At 35.1% G+C, this 18,138-nt stretch overlaps 1 protein-coding gene across 1 annotated transcript; it reads right to left on the bottom strand.

The window, feature by feature from the left end:
- Positions 1 to 5,541: 5,541 nt before the first annotated feature.
- Positions 5,542 to 17,689, bottom strand: LOC105058322 (ATP-dependent 6-phosphofructokinase 5, chloroplastic). The gene is given in 14 exon segments (XM_010941203.4): positions 5,542 to 6,125; positions 8,113 to 8,241; positions 10,031 to 10,111; positions 10,240 to 10,344; positions 10,415 to 10,531; positions 10,659 to 10,799; positions 11,078 to 11,152; positions 11,269 to 11,370; positions 11,465 to 11,560; positions 13,408 to 13,519; positions 13,824 to 13,897; positions 17,087 to 17,168; positions 17,356 to 17,647; positions 17,650 to 17,689. Coding segments are annotated over 14 exon segments (1,587 nt in total). The 5' UTR covers positions 17,663 to 17,689; the 3' UTR covers positions 5,542 to 5,957.
- Between the last annotated feature and the right edge of the window lie 449 nt (positions 17,690 to 18,138).

Here is an 18,138-nt window from a genome sequence, read left to right as displayed (position 1 = left end):
AAAGAAAAAAGAGGGGAGAAAGGGACCGTCGGGTCCTTCACATCGTGTCCTCCTTCTCCATGCAATGACTACATATCGCCATTCGGAGAGGCGGCAGAGACTTCGATGGCAACATCTAGGCAGCCGACAGTGCCGGACATAGCTCGCCGATGGCCCGGTTAACCAAACAAACAAAATAAAGGGGAGGGAGGAGGGGTAGTCGGATCCCATCTTGACCGATATTTTTCTCTTGCTTTTCGATGGCTACCAACGATCGGCTGTTGGGAGACGGTGGCAGTCCGTCGATTTAATGATTTTGGAGCCGCTGCCAGTCGAATTTTGTGGAGGAGGGCACCGATTTTGGGCCCCCTATCTTTCCATTGCCCATCATAAGGAAGAAGATCATCTGAATTTTTGAAGATATTTTTATCTAAAAAAATTATTACAAGATTATCAAATACGTAGTAATCTGGATAGCCATCTCTTCCTTTGGTAATTTAGATTATCTCATGGAAAGTAATATGGTAATATGGATTACCTGGTAATCTAAATTATTAATTCAAAAAGCATATCAAATGTGGTAATCTGATAGGATCTTTCTAAATTACCAGTAATCTGGATAGATTGCCAGCTACCAAATACAACCTAAATGAATCCTGCATCTAACTTCTCTACGTACAAACTCTTTGAATAAATTTTGGTGATTGTTTTGTGTACGCACAAAAATCTCTTTTATTTGTCAACAAAATAAATAGTTAATAATTGGGAAGAGTACATGAACAAAAATTTTGCATTAACAGGCATTTTCAGCATGCACAGCACATATGCACTTCATAAATACTCTGATATAAGCAATTACGAACATTAATATTCGCTATGTACCTAGATAAATATGAAAATTTCTAGATATGAAGTAGAACAAGGTATTTGTCACGTATCAAGACATATTGGCATGCATAAATCCAAAGCCTAAGAAGATATTTGGTTGTGGAGAGTGGGGTATGGAATCGGCATGCGAATGGATGACTGCTATTCCAACTATTAAGTTGGGAGAAGTCTCATTCCAATTTTGATTCCGATTCCGAAATAGAATAGAAATGATTCAATCTATCTAAAACTCAATTCCTGCTCTCTCCTAACGATTCAAATTTTTATTCCGATTTCAATTCTAATCACGAACCAAATGCTTTGGGAGATTTGGCCATTCTGATTCCAATTTATTCCAATTTCTATTTCAATTTTGATCCCAGTTGCAAACCAAACATCTCCTAAATATCTACTGTATGTGCTCATATGTGTGATAGCGTTTAGTAATCCAAATAGGATTATTACAGTGATTCGAGATCAGTGGTGATCCAAATTCTGTGGTGATCTGATCAGCAATGATCTAAGATCACGGTATTTGGTAGGTCATGGTCCGACGATTAAAGATCTTTTGGTATCTATGAGTAACATGTTTGCTATTTTGTGAGAATCTAAAATTACTGATTATATAATACCAAAACTATCCATAATATATTGCATAAAAATATATTTATTAACCATATATAATATATTATAAATAAAATATTATCATATTTATTAATATATTAATAATTAATAGTTTCTATAAAAATATATTTATTAATCCTATAAAAGTATACTAATTGTTATTATAGAATTAATATTTTTATTTATACTTATAATATATTGTTTATTAATATAAATATTTACTTTAATTAAAAAAATAACTTAAATAGAAGTACTATATTAAATATTTTTATTATATAAATATAAAATATATTAAAAAATTTTACTCTAATTTAAAATTATCATTGAATCATAATATGACAATAATATGATTAATAATATATTATATCATAAATATAATATATAATATTAAATATAATATAATATTATATATATAATATTGAGATAATATATTAACGATATATTGATATATCAAATGTTTTGCTAAATTAGGGGTATTTTATCCTCATATCTCAGCTTAAGATCATTGCTTGGAGGTGACTTGGATTCCTGAGTTCAAAGATAGATATCCCATCATTGAATTGAGAGTTGATTTAAGGAATAGAAATGATTTGAAATTACTATTACATAGGATCACTATAGTCTAATCAAATATGATGATCTCATCATCTTCAGTCACGTGATCTTTGATTTTAAGTGGATTATTTCATACCAAATATTCTCCACGTGCGTGAACCAAACACCATCCAAGTATCTACCGCACATGCCCGTATGTGCGTGGGGTGGGGGGTGGGGGGGGGGGGGGGTTTGGAGCGTGCATTAACAAAATAGGTGATGGTGTACGGCTATTTTGCCATTTGTGAGTTTTGGTAGTCGACATTTATACTCCTCTTCCATCAAGGTTCCAAGAGAAGCCCACCAGGTTGTGATCATTGTTGGGGGAGGGTCAGTGAAAGAAAGATGAGTGATGCAAGAAAATAAAACAAAAGGTCTATGAAGGAATTTTCATGATTCGGCCTTGTCTTTGCAGTAATTCTTTTTAAAGGAGGAGGCATTTTTATAATACTTCTCCAAAGCAATGTCTCCTGCTCTGCTTTGGACCAGGCTAGCAGAGAACTTGAGGGCCCCAGTTCAATATTTTTTGAATCAAAACCGGAAGGAAAAGAAGTGATCAACTCAAGTTAATTTGATGTCAGATAAAACAATCTATAGGTGTTTGAAACTTCGGTAACAGGATAAGGTCCATACTTAACAGAGGAAGCTGGCATTTTTATTAAGTCTAGAGCTTGATTTCCTGTAGATACAACAACCAAAAGGCTCTATGCATGACCATAACTACGTGATTTTGAATTTGAAAGCTCGCAAAGATTTGCAATGGAAACATGTTATGAAGTGTAAAAAATTTATCCTCAGAATTTCCAATTACTTATCAATACATTAAATCAAACCAGAAAATGTTTTATATATGAAATACCACTATTCTTAAACTATGGAGACAACTGATGAAAGCCATGTTAATTTTGGTTCATGGAGCTTCTACATAAAAAATATCCTTTTAACCAATTGGATATGTTCATGCCAAGGCTGGGAATATCCTTGTGCAGAATCAGATATGTTCACTTCTACCTTTTAACCCAATTGGTCCATCTGCTAAGACACATATAAGAATATATTACCATAGATATACTCCATATTGAATGATCAAAAATGCTCCATTTTGTTTTAAATATTGACCTAATATAATCCACAACTGATATAGACTTCTATGGCCACTGCAATCCATCTGTAAGCACTGCTTGTAAATTGTCACTTATACAAGTGACCACCCAAAACAAGGAAGCTGTCAGCAATAATAATTCATCCGGAGAACTATATGATTGATCTAGAGCATGTGAGCCACAGAAAAAGACAGAAGCTCAATGACTGTTTAAGAAGCCAATACATTTGTTAGTCACTCGAGTTACAGTGTTGCCAGCAGATTTACTTCTCAATAACATCAAGCATTTCCTTTCAACGAATGAGGACCTTTTTAAAATAAATAAAAACTAAATCAAGATACAGCAACAAAAATTCCTGTATTTTTTTGAAACAATCTCAAGCCTACATCTATATCAAGTGAACCTTGTGAAGTAGGTAATGCCACGGCGATCACATTCCTTTGCTACAAGAGTGTTGCAGGTTTGATTTTTTGTTGGTGCATCTCCAAGCATGTCTTTTTTATGTGTGGATGCTTATCCCTTCGATACTTCTAATTTGTTAATTTTTTTTACTATCACTGCTGCTACTGTTACTATCATCATCACCACCACCATCATTATTATCGTTACATGAATGCTTGTTATCCATTTCCATTCCAAAGTTTAATTGTAATTTTTCTGTTATCTTTGCAATTTATATCTCCTAAAATGTCTCAACTTTATCTCGAGTTGCACCAATGGCACATATCTTAGTTCGAATGACATCCAATGCTACGAGAGAGGAAACCTGCTATATATATATATATATATATATATATATATATATATATATATATATAAGTCTCCAATACTCCAGTACCCAAAAGCTATACACACATCGTAATAATTTGGATTTGTTGTCCAAAATAACTCTTTAGGTTTTCTTAATTCAGGATAATTGTTATTTTGAAATAGACACTTTTTGCTCATCTTCAGCAGGATAAAAGCAAAAGTGGGGGTAATAATTTGAAAACGTAAGCAGATGTGAAGTGATATTTTTTTAAACTGGACACTAGTGCATTGCCATATCGTGGCTTCATAGATCACAATAATTTGACAGGCTCAAGGTACACAAAATGACTGTATCTTACTATATAATTTGATTCATCGAAAAGATAAAGTATTATTCACTTTATAAAATCAAACTTCATGCCTTTTTTTTTTCCCGTAGATTGTACGTGAAAACAAAACTTGAAAAGAAAAAGTTACTTCACTGTTGCAAATTTTAGCACCACATAGGAATGGCTGCGGAAAAAAAAAAAATTATTTTGTTATATAAAATTTTGTTAAATAAATTATGGAACGAATCTTTTGTACAAAGCCATTCAACCACTCAGGATATGTGACACTCATTTCAAGTGGTGGTTGGACATGAAGGATGTTTTCATAGACCTTCCATTGTCGACAACACCACGCTACCCATCTCCCAATATCATCACAACATCCAGCCGTTAAATTATTCCCACATTAACAAGGAGAAAATAAGCTCCTGTTACTCAATCCAATAAATCCGAGGACGCATGTCCCAATTTATAACCATTACCAAGACCAAGTACCCGTGCCAGCTAATTTGTGGCAACGCACCGTGTTATCCTGTTCCACGCCCACCACTCCTGCTCCACCGGAATCCACGCGGACCACCAATTCAGACCAGATCCCATCATTGGGTAATCACAAGCCCTCTGTATCTCATCCGATGGCCGATGGAGAACCTCACATCTGATTTATTGCTTAATTAAATGAGATCTTGTTCTCGCGCAAGGTCATATAAATCATCGGTGGAGAGGCGCGCGTTGTTTTGGAAAGAGGAAAGAGAACTCGGCAAAGGAGTTTCCGATAATAGTGATCGGCTCCTTCCCGGATCTCCACCGTCCTTTTTCTCTCGCCTAGTTCGAGGGGCGGTTGCCAAATGCCACCGTTGAAAGAGTAGACTGAGACGTCTCGTCGGAGCTCCGGATCTGAGATCCACTCTGCTTATCTTATCCCTATCGAGAATTCCTAAAGTTCGTCGACTCCAACTTTGTTTAAATTTCTCTTTCTTCTCCTTTTGTTTCCAATTTTTCTTATCCGGTTATTTTCTTGGAATAGTTACTTCTAGCAGTATCTCCCTTTATTTAGTTTGAATCAATCGGTTATATATCAATTTGCTCTACGTTTGGACCTTGAAGAAATCTAAAATTTAATTCTTTTCGACCGATTATATGATTTTTATGGGAGAAATATTGCAGTTCAGGATTGGCAAGTTCCTCTAGCCATTGCTTGGGTCTGCAGCGTTGAGGCAAAAATTATATCATAAACATAAACAAAATGCAAATGCAATATGAACAATTCCACGCTTGAAGCAGCAATACAACCCTGATGGAATAATTTAGCCATTGAAGTAAACAGCAATTAAGGGGATAATGGTGAAAAAGGAATACCAACCAGTAATACAGTTCATGTGGGTGCTATAGCATAGTTGCTAGTTGCTACATGCCACATACTTCCCACAGGACCACCGTAATAACAAAAATACTACTGTGACTTGCTTCTTGCTACAGAGAAAAAATCTGGAATCTGCAGTAAAATTTACCATCTTAAAAAACCCAGTAAACATTGTTTGTTTGTTATAAACTGCCATAAAAGTTAAATCCTTATTTACACTCTTCCATCTCCCTTCAGTTAATATTGCGGATTCTGATCAACCCTGAATTTCTGAATACCAGCGAAAGAGCAATAAACTATATATGATGCAGCTCTGCAGCAGGAAGGGAAAATGGATCTACAGACAGATCAGTGGAAATCTGGCTGGCCTGTGGATGTCAGACATCGGTGCCACATTCTGCTGTTGGGGTCGACACACCGGGGAGATCTAATGACTTCTGGAATGGGAAGGTAAACATAGTGGGTGTTGCATATGCCTGTTGTAATACCACTGAAACCCGCAAATGCACCGTGAACCTGAACATATCATGATATAAGAAATGCACATGCATACTCAAGTGGCATCTTGCATAAATAACTGTAATCACGTAAGCAGAAGCATGCCTCACAAACTTAAAGCAATCAAAATAAGCAATGCAGTCATAAGTGACAGGAGAAAAAGGAGTAAAAATATAGATAATATTTGTGCTATATAAAATAACTTGATCTTATGAAAATATCTAACAGATTTAGCAATTTGCCCAATGCTGATAAGGTATAGGCTCAGCGGCTTTAAAACATAAATATAACCAAGAACAATTCCAATTAATTCAAATGATGAATCATTCATTATTTTTTTCATCCTTTTCTGGTATCACCGTAATATCTTGATCCTGAATAATTTTATCGAGCTATTGAAGATTTCCCCTCCTTTACATTAACTCTCAATACAAACCTGAGCTACTCTTCTGAATAATTATCATTTTCTGAAATGCCTGCATGCAGAGGATCCACTGTCTGCCTTTTCTTGTCTCAGTCACGGCCTCATACATGGGTTTTGGTTATTTACTGAGAAAACTAGTTGGGGAAGGGGATTTCAGACCCACATGTGGCCACTTTGAATAGGATAATTACTCCCTCTTTATTGAGACCTCAGATCTATCATCCATACTAAGGCTATGTTAGTTGGAGTTTTCAAAAAAATCCAATTGGGTGCAACTTCTGCATTGCCTTCAATGCATTTATTATTAGTTTTATTTTCCTTCAGGCCTTAACTTCTGTATCAGAGAATTCTGTCACAACTCTCAGAGGCATAAGGCTATCATACAACAGATATACCTCACCACTTTTTCACACAGGGAACTGGTAAAGTGATTTTTTTCTTATAATGCTCGAGCATATAACAGATATGGTAAGCAACAATGTACTGAGCTAAAAATTCATAAGAAACCACCAGGAGAAAATAAAGAAGTAAACTCACCCACCAAGAAAACATGAGATTTAGTTACATGAACTCGAAGAAAATATGTAATAACAGAATCTATACATCCAACATGTCTCTCAGTTACACAAGAAGAGTACTTGCAACTATTCGGTCATGTCATTGGAATTAACCTACCTGCCGCATATTAAACGTCATATAGAGTACTTAGTGTTGCATGGACATGGATATGAGAATTGGATCCAAACGTGTGTCCAAGTGCCAGACTCAGCAAGAGTGAACAAAGGGCATACAGAGATACATAGGATACAGTGTAATTTTACCTAAATAAAATAATACGTTTATACCTTTAATGTTGTTTGTTTAAGTATTAACAAGAAATAATAAGAAGATATTGTTTGTTAAGGTTTTCCAGTACATATATTTCTCATTTAAACTTACAATCAAGGATATAAGAGAATAACATTTTGCAAAGTTATTTCAATGTCTACATCCTTAGCTAATCATTAAAACGAATGAATACCCCTTTTTAACATGAACATGGAGGGTCAAATTCATTTGTACAAGACTCCAACTCTCCACCAATATTTGAAAGTCGCAACCATGGAACTTTACAAGTATCCATCCAAGTGTCTGATACATATCTGACTCAGATATGTATTCAACATGATTTTTGGAGCCCGGACATGAGTGTCCAGGTAGTATTGTTCTTAGGAAAATCACTCCAAAGAATTTAAAATAACGAGCAGAACCACTGGGTAAAAACCATATTCGTAAGATGAAGCCAAATTGCTATAATTTTTTGTTGTACTGGACAATAAAAAGATATATGAAAGAAATCATTTTGTCTTCATGACTAGGAGATGTAAACAGGCTCATTACAACAATTTTCACAATCATTTAACGACTTTACCAGTTTAGAATGAGATCAACAAAGGAGAATGAGTTCCCCATTGTCTAGTTTGCCAGCAGAACTGAACAATTAGCTAAATCATTCTTCACAACATGCATTGATACATAGCTTCTTTTCTGAGGCAAGTTGCAAATATATGGTGGCATATAAGGAAAAGAAATGATTCTTACAGCATTCTGTCCAAGAACAGTGCAGAGGATTGCATCAGATGCATTGGCCCGACATGCTCGGATCATATAAGTAGGATCAATATATTTTACATCTGCTAGAACACCAATGCCCTTGAAATGTTTCTTTATCTGTAAGAAATATGTTAATTGTTCACGATATATAAGTGCAATCATTCCATAAAATGACCGATCTTTAAAAATAAATGCAGCTGGGAAACTGCATAGAATCAAAAGCCAGTTACTCCTTTGAGAACATACCATAATGTGATTGAAAGAAAAGACTGCAGATAAAAAGAATATTTTGTACACATATTGAAAAGAAAATTGGTGCAAAATCTGCAACAAAATACAGAATTACAGAACCTCTGGTAGGCTTTTCACAGAGCTAATGACATTGAGGTGAAATAGATGCATTGCAAGATGGAATAAGTTATTTTTATGAGATTGTAGCCTTCCCCATCCCTATATAATGAGCATGTTGAAGCTGATGGAAAGTTGTGCTAAGAACATGTTTTTCCACTTTTACTAATCAAGATAAATTACAGTTATGTGGAAAACTTATAACATCCTCCTAAGAAACTTGAGGCACTAGTAGTTAGTTTTGGTAGCTGTATCAATCTGTTACATGATAGTACAAGGATAGTAGCCGAAAGGGAATGTATAGTTTTACTTGTTTTATGTGTAATGGCAAGAGGCATGAATATAAAGTCACCAATCTTGACTCGAACTTACCGGTTTGGGACGTACCAACCACTCCAGGTGGAAAATTAGGTCGAGATACAGGTTTGGTTCAAAACAAGCCTTGAACTGGTCTGAACTGACCCAAACCAAGCACGATCGCTTGGTTCTGCAAGATTCAGGGCAGTTCATGTAGTTTGTTGCCTTTATAACCCCCCCCCCCCCCCCCCCCCCCCCGCATGTGACCTTGCGTCACTCCACCTCCCAATCACTTTTTCCCTCCCTCTCACTTCAGCTCGGTTAGGGTTTTGACGCTGCCACCAGCGCCATCTCTGACGATGACCACAATTGCAAATGATAGTTTGAATTACAAATTATGTAGATCCTTCAGTTAGGGTTACTTCTTCGATTGCAGATTATGTAGATCCTTTTGTCAGCCTTAAATCGTTGGGACATTGCTTAATGGTCATGATTATGATACATCACACGTTCCCTTGCAAATGATGAAAACTAAAATTAAAACTTCTAAATTGTGTGCTCTCGTCAACAATTAGACATTCCTTAACAAGCAACCTTCTTTTCACCAATTCACAAAAATTCAGTTTCCTTCACTAACAAAGTTCGTTGTTGAGTCCTGCAGGCAGCTATAACAAGAATTCTCTTCAAATGTTGCCTCTTAGCTCACATTTATTAAATTCTGAATTGATGAAAAAATGCCAGCAAGACCCTGATTAAAAGAAAGAACAATGATTCAAGTGCCAACCATCATAGATTCCTGAAAAACTTCAAAATTATAAATCAGAAAACTGGTGGCAAACCACTCCAACTAAAAATTATACAGGCACAAGCACTGGTCATGGGAAAGGAAACCAACTCCAATCATTGTAACACCTTGCGCAACTGGATAGTGAAAATGCTGGCTAGAGGTAGAGTTTCTCTTTTCTGATCTAGAGGCCTTTTCCCTATAAAGACTTAAAGAAATCCTGAACAATCAATCAGTGAAAACGTCACAATTTCCAATTGTTAAGAGTTTAACTTTTATATTGAGTTCATTATGAATCTTTAAAAAAATAATAATAATAATTTCCTAACTAGCTGCTGTAACAAGAATAATAGACTTATCTAATCCTTTCCTCAATTGCTGTATATCATGTATACCAAACCCCAGTCAACAATTGTTCTCACTAGATCCATTAAAACAAAACGAAGAACAAGCATACTAATGATAGTGAGCATAAACCTTGTGTTGAATGTGGACACCAATATCACTAAGAACTACATTTCCTGATGCATCTGTTGCATTTGACTTTTGCAGAAAATCCTGTGGAAACAAAGATACAGTGATAATTAATACAAATTGGAGAAACATAGACTAATATTCTCAATTGATTTTAATCCACATGTCATTCAAGAAACCTTACATAGTTACTATACAGATTATTCACTTACTTGCCCTGCCCCTTCAGCGACACAAACTACAGCATGTCCTTTGGTTTGTATTAGATGCTCAAGGTGCCGCAAGACACCATAGGGTCCCTCTAAAGCAAAAGGTACCTTCATCCCAAGGTCATGGAATTGTTAGCAGATGAGTATAAGAAAGGAACTGGATACAGAAACTACACACCTCGGGTATTAAACATATGTCTATCTGCCCGCTAGAAAGAGATGCATGCATGGCTATGAACCCACTCTCTCTTCCCATCAGCTTCACCAGCCCAATACCATGATATGCGCTATGTGCCTGATTGCAGCAGAAAAGAATTAATTTACAAGAAACAAAAACAACAAATATCTGAACCAAATCATTTTTTCCCCTTTCAATCTGAGTCACCCAGGAGAAACTAGAAAACTGCAATATAACAGGTTACCTCAATATATGCAGAGTTGATTGCTCGTTGAGCTTCTTCTACAGCCGTGTCAAAACCAAATGTCTTATCCATTAAGAGAATATCATTGTCAATGGTTTTTGGAACACACACAATTGAAACTTTCATTCTTCTCTTACGACACTGCAGACCAAAAGGACTGCAGATGAGCATAAAAGTAATAATGTATACAAAACACGTCTTATTGCAGATGAGTGATAAGTTAGAGTGCCTTGAAGAATAAAAATATAAATGAGAAATACTGATTCCTAATTAGAAGTGGACCAAATGAAGGTTGATTACAACCGGTAGTATAGCAGTTGAATGCCCACACCAACTGGAAGTTTTGAGATTTTATAATGTAAATTGTTTAGCTAGAAGAATGATAAAAATTCCAAGCATGAAGAAACAAAGAGAAGCACCTCATTATGTATTGCATTCGCCCCTGCATGTGTACCATTACCACCAAGTACAAAAAGCATATCAATTCCCCTGGCCTGAAAAAAGTTATTGACACAGTCTTAAAGAAAAAGTTTTATGCACGTTAATGCTGGAAAAAAAATCTATATTCGATCAAACTATCACCTGTAAACTGGCAAGCAATTCAGCTTACCTGAATGTTATCTACAATCTCACTAAGGTTAGCCCCTCCACGAGAAACTCCCAGCAAACTCCCACCTTGCAAATTAATGTTTTGAACAACTCTACGTGACAACTGGAGAAAAAAGAACAAACTGTAGTCTTATGGTATAGTTATATAAAAATGTGACCACATAAACACCATAAGCATTATGGGGAACTGTTCTCACTGGTATTTCTTCTAAACCCTCTTCAGAAAAACCACGATAACCAAATGGGATTCCAACAATCCTTTGAACACCATATTTTTCGAGGGTGAAAACTATCTGTAATCACAAGAAAGCAAATCAAAACTGCTCTCTATGATTTATCAAATTACAGAAAACATTGTAGAAACCAATCAGTGGATTCTTTCTAACAAGATTTCCATATCCAGCCAGCCCAATGTAAGGAACCACTATTTTAACAGCAGAAATTGTAAAACATGCCTGACATTCACATCATAAGTCATCTACAGAAATCCTAACAGAACTAGACAAGTTCAGTAGTCAAGACGATTTTAAAGGCATTGGCTGAAGCATCAAAAAATTAATATGTAGAAACTAGAATCATGCAGGAAGAATCATTGCAAAAATTTCCAAAATCAACAACAAACTATTTCTTTACAGACAAAATTCCTGTATCATCAGTAATTCCAAGTAGGAGATTTGTCCTCATTCATAGAACTTGAATACCATGAAGAAGGATATTCTCCGAAAGAAACAAACACAAACTCTATGGAAGAAATTGTGGACACCCTGACATTGCTGAATATTAATGCAAACATATATTGTATTCATCCACTCGTGGGGCAACAGTATATGGTTGACATGCATATGGCTACAGAATTCTGAAAAGGGTGCATCTATCAATGGTCAAACATGACATAACATAATCTAGAAAAAAAATAGACAATAAAGAAAACATGATTTGGGTTGTTATATATTCAAATACGACCATACACATGATATGTGGTCATTAGTATAGTCTATCAAAGAAATTTCTTTTAGCAAATTTATCATATAGAAGAAACATGAAAATAAGACTATAAATTCATTTCAAAGATATTTGAATGTCCATTTTCATTTAATAATACTAATTAAGATCAAGTGAAACGTGGCAGCATAGCATCATCATCATGAATACCAAGGGCTTTAAACAGGTGAGATTTGGGTAAGATCCATTTCGATGCAAATCCAGTCTCAATATTAATTGAGTGCCTACTTTTTATTTAATAGTACTATTTAACATCAAGTAGAATGCAGCAGGATAGCATCATCACCATGAATACCAAGGGCTTTAACAAGGTGAAATTTGGTTTGGATCCATTTCGGATGCACATCAAAAGATTGGATTTCCATCTAACATCTATTATGGAGTTTGGATTCAGTTCTGGGTAAATAATAGATATTCATATTAGATCAATTCCTTCTCAGAACTTAAATAGTAGCCTATATAAATGAATATATCAATAAATAAAGCTTTCTAGTCTATTGTTTCTTTGACATGTTCCCGATGTATTGAATATCAAACTCGAGTTTGGATTTCAACATAGAGCTACTTAAGATACTCAAAAGTCAAACTTATCAATTTTTTAGCAGATGATTTGCATTTGTACAGTTTCTCAATGATTATAATGTTTTAGGCTAGTAACCAACATCTTTTCTGGACAAGCAACAGGCTTTCAGTATTCTTAGTTGCCATAATGGACATTTTTGACCTTACCAACAGCTAATACTTATTACAAGCCAATTGCACTTGATCATTATAAGCCTATCGCTCTTGATCATGAACTGGTAACTGTTGGATAATAATCTTAGCTTCTATTGCAGAAGAATATGAATAGAGTTTGATGTATAATGGAAATTTTGTTTCGTTTTTCTTTTAAATAACTTGCTAATAGATTGTACAGACTACAAACCACAAAGATGGTGTTTTAGCAGTCACTAGATCTGAAATGGTGGAGAGTTAATCATCAGCTCCAATGATCAATGAGCATGAACAGTCTCATGGACCCTATTCACTTTGGCAAAGACAAGTGCATAAAGGCATCTTAAACATCTAAACTGGTGTTTAAAACAAAAAAGGATATGCTCTAAGACAAAACATAAAAAATGAACAAACAGAGACTAACCTGTCTAATGACATCATTAAGACCAGGGCAGAGCCCTCCACAAGTAACAATTCCAGCTTTTACTACATCAGGCTCAAAATATATTTGCTTACGTGGCCCCGCACGATGCACCCTAGGGTAATGTGAGAATTACTAATCCATAGAAAGAACAAGGAAATAAAATAGAAATATCATCATTCTGCATGTATTATGCTAGAAGTTATGAATGGATATGCAGCTGAACACTTTTCTTGAAGAACTTCATAACCAGATTTTCAAAACTACAAGAATATTTACAAATGGGATTCCAAAGTCATAGAAAACAATTGCAACACTCGTGAAGAGGGTAAAAGAATGAGGGAGAGGCAAATAGTGGTCATCCATTCATATAGCAAAAGATGCTTCTTCTCAACATGGTAAAAGTTCCTCAATAATACCATTGCTCCACCCAGCTGCAATCAGGATCAATGCACTCTGCTCCAGCAGAATTTGGTGAAGAATACTTGATCACCTGAAAGAAATAAAATAAATTGTAATTACATGAAAATTTTAGTGAATGACAACCAACGTGAAATTTTCTTAGTTTCAGACAACTTTCACTAAAATGAAGGTTTGAGCATTCGCTAGACCAGAAAGTGCACGTAACATAGTAATGCGAGAAAGAAAATCATGAAAATGGTCAAATTAAAAACTATATGCACCAAATATTCCCAAGGATGGTAGCATGAAACTGGTGGATGACTAATATAATGTCAACATAAAATTGAACTATGTGTATGCAGCAATAAGTTTTGAATCTAATGATTCTCGTAGACCAGCTTGTAGTCAAGAGTATACTGTTATCTCTAGTCTAACTTTCAACTTGGAAACTTGCAAGTGCAGAAGATGCCTATTAAGCTTGATCTGAATGAAAATGCAGGTCATAAGGAGCTATCTGATGTGGTTTAATAGTTCAAGAGAATGAGTTCTAACATACTTACATCTGAATTTACAGCAGCTTCAGTAATAATAACTAGTTAAAAAACCAGTTAGGTTTTACCAATATGCAAATTCAAGAAGTAGAAAAGTACATTACCCAGTTATAACTCTGGTCCAGGGTCCTTGGAGGGGCAAACTGGAGATAGACCTAACATTTGGCATTTTCTCATGCAAAGTGGCTGCTCTAGGACTTGAACTTGTGCCATTGCACCTGTCAACCCTAGACCCTTACTATTGCACCAAACAATGGCCCCTAATATGCACATTCAAGAAGGGGAATGCAAAATTTATGAAGGCAATAAGCAAACTCATGCTTTGGACTATTTGACTTCTTTTTGAGCTTAAATAAAATGAGGCAAAAGATGCAACTTCCCATGATCATCTCATGGTTATACAATTCATAAGCACTCCTGATGTTACTGAACATGTTTATCAGCTCATGCATTTATCCCTCTTTCATTTAGAAGGCCTCAAAGAACTTTAAGGTTGTCTTGGATATGCATATCAAGCTCCCTTAAGCCTATACAACAATTCCTGATCCTACAACTTTAAGAATAGTCACAATGATGGCACCAAAGAGGCAACAACCGACTAGCGAAGTTTCACATAAATAATACTTTGTTGAGGCTTTCATAACCAATGTATTTGTTGAACAATTAAACCACCACAGAAAAAAAAAATTCACCTTTAAAATTTTAACGTACAAAACCATTTACAATAACTTCTACTGTCCACTCTAAAGGGAAGCTGCTAAGGTGCCCAACAAGGAGAAGGTATTGGGGAACAGTCTGATAATTGACCCTGTTGGAACAGTTCCCTAGCAGCATGCCTTCTCACCTTGAAACCAGTTTTGTTCATACCAGTTTTACTTGTAAGGCAGCTTTATGTATAAGCATATAACCAATAACAAGTGATCAGAATTCTGATATAAACAGTCCCCATTATGTTAATTCAGACAATAACTTGTTCAAGAAACAACATGCCAGTGATTTTAATCACTTGGTGATATAGCATAAAGATAATGCAGGCACTATCGTCTTCGAGGATTTTGATCTAAAAGGTTGCTCGTGGATATTGTTATTCTAAATGAGTTGCTTATGAACAATACATATTGCAATTCACCATACTAAAATTTATTTAATATGTGAAGGTTACATTATTAGCAATACTCTGATGTTTTTATTTATTATGAAATTAAATCTTTATATCTAATGCATATATTTGAAGATATACAGAAATGCTTCAAAACATGGAGACATAAGGAAATAAATGAACCAAGGAATCAACACTGAGGAATTAGTATAAGCTTCACAAATTTTCATCCTTTTAAAAAGAAAGACACACACACACACACATATTAAAAAAATAAATATCATATCTAAACAATTTGAGTTGTATTCGAGATCTGCTATACTGATCATTGCTTAGTGCAGATCCAGCAATACATATACGAAAGATACATAAATATAGAAGCAAATTTGGAAAAAAATAACCTGCTTTGAATTTGGCCCATGCACAGAATCAAACAAAAATAAATAGACTCATCCTTGTTCTTCCATCAGCCATCGAAATAATCAAGGTCTAATGCATGTGCTCCCCATGTTAAGCATAATATGAAACACAAGATATTACATGGCTTCATCAGGAGGTATACAATGAGACCTCCTTAGAAAAGGCCTTTACTGACAAGTGACAATGATGTTAATGCAATTATTTTCACAGAAATATTCTGAGTTGCATTTTTTAGAGGTTAACATGGCAGACATTTGAGACACTTGGATACCTAGTTCTTGCATGAATAGCCCCAATAAGGAAAAAAAATGTACTCTCAGATATATTGAAGCTAGATACGCTCAAATAATTTTGCCTGTGCAAAATTACTCATTGTTTGGTAGACTTTGTTTATGTTTGTCTGACAGAGATTAATAAGTTACTAAGCATTCCTAGTTATATCCAACATGGTTTTATTCAAGAATTTAATCCAGTGATATTTAAATTGTAGGTCTAAAAATCATAAACTGATTAGAATCAGAATTGAATTACAAAACTAGATGACAGTTTAAAAATTGACAAGTCAAAATAGAAGGAAAGTAGATATTCTGTTGTTTACAACTTGGAATAGCACGGAGGTGGAGTAAAGGCATCGTTTGCATTCAGTGATCCCAATTTTAAGTTCCGGGTTATTAACAAGATACATACATAAAGCCAAAACAAGGATACCCTGAAACCTGTTTACAATTCCATTTTGCCTCTATTTTGTACAGTGGTCACTCCATGCCATCATTGTTTGTAATATTTTATTAAGTGAACTGTATTCTCTTTCAAAATATTTACATCAAACAAAAATTTACTATGATTTTGAATTATTTATATTCCATTTAATTTAAATTGTGCATTATGAAATTCTAAATTACTTTGCATAGTCATTCAATGTTAAACAAGGATCTAGTCCAGCTAGTATCTTCTTTATCCTATCCCTTAATGTTTCTGTAGCTCATGAATATTAAAGGAAAATCTGATTTGGGTCCCAGATATAGCTTTCAAAAGATGAAAGTTAATTTAAAAATATTTTGAAAAAAAAAACTACAAAGCACTTGCATGATCACAATGTTTGGAATCTCTGTTGTCCAGGAAATGCAAAAATTTCTGTTCAAGTTGATAGGTTGCTGTTGTTTAAAGTATGTTGAGAAAAAACTTCAAGAGACGTCTAGCAAGAATCGACCTTCAGAAGTGCCCTATCATCATTGTACACATAGTCATTCCTCCTGTCATTTGGTGCACCATTTACGTTTTCAGGAGAGCCTCTGTCAAAACCAAATAAAAACATTACTGCACTTTGGTTTGAAAAGGAAAAATAACGGATATAACTGAGTATATACATTCATTACAGGTGGTTGACAGGTATGTATTGTCTGAAAGCAAAACAGCAAAACATCTTAACATTATTTTGGAAAGGCAAATCAGTTCAGTTCGATGTGGGGACATGACAACCTTTTTTTGAGAGAGAATGTAGTTGGCCTTGGCTTCAAATCAAGAATATCTGTTAGATGTGGCAAGTTGAAACGCCTATCCCAGTCCTCCTGAAAGTGTTTTTTCCAGTTTGGATCCTTAAAATCTATATCTGGCTTTGCAGCAACAGCTTTTACATCCATCAACAAGAATCCATTTCTTGTTTTCTTGTCAGATCTTCTAAATCTTGACTGCGAGAAACTAGACTTAGATACATCCCCACTCCAATACGAGTGATGCAATCGTGTGCTGACAGGACCAACAGTAGTTGTCATGGAGCAAATGCCATCCTACATGAACTAACAAAGCAAACTGGAAATCAGGGAACCTGTGAACAGAAATAAACAAAATGAATTATCCATGAAAATAATAGAAATTTAAAGTGATAAAGGCATAGGAAATACCAAACAACAAAACATCCAGATGTCCAACAATTACTTCCTATCGAGTGTCAGCATGCCAATCATTTCCTATCATCTCTGTGAATCTTGTATATAGAGGCATATAGTTTGTCACCAACCATTTCATGTCCTTGTGTATGACACATACTCTCACTCTCACACTCTTGTACCTCAATATCCAACATCCCTCACTCACTCTTTTTCAAGATACATTTTCGAATCAAAACTTGTAAAAGCCATCTCTATCCCTCTATTACAACTTTGAACCAGTGGCTACGTAGCAAAACATTTTATGGAAGGTATATTAAAATTTGGGAAAAAGTTTGAAGAGAGAATAATAATATGGGTAGGTGATTTTTCCCAC

The sequence above is a fragment of the Elaeis guineensis genome, chromosome 15 (genome assembly GCF_000442705.2).
Source record: "Elaeis guineensis isolate ETL-2024a chromosome 15, EG11, whole genome shotgun sequence".
Classification (NCBI taxonomy): domain Eukaryota; kingdom Viridiplantae; phylum Streptophyta; class Magnoliopsida; order Arecales; family Arecaceae; genus Elaeis; species Elaeis guineensis.
Note: the sequence above shows the minus strand (reverse complement) of the source record. Positions and strands in the feature narration are given on the sequence as shown.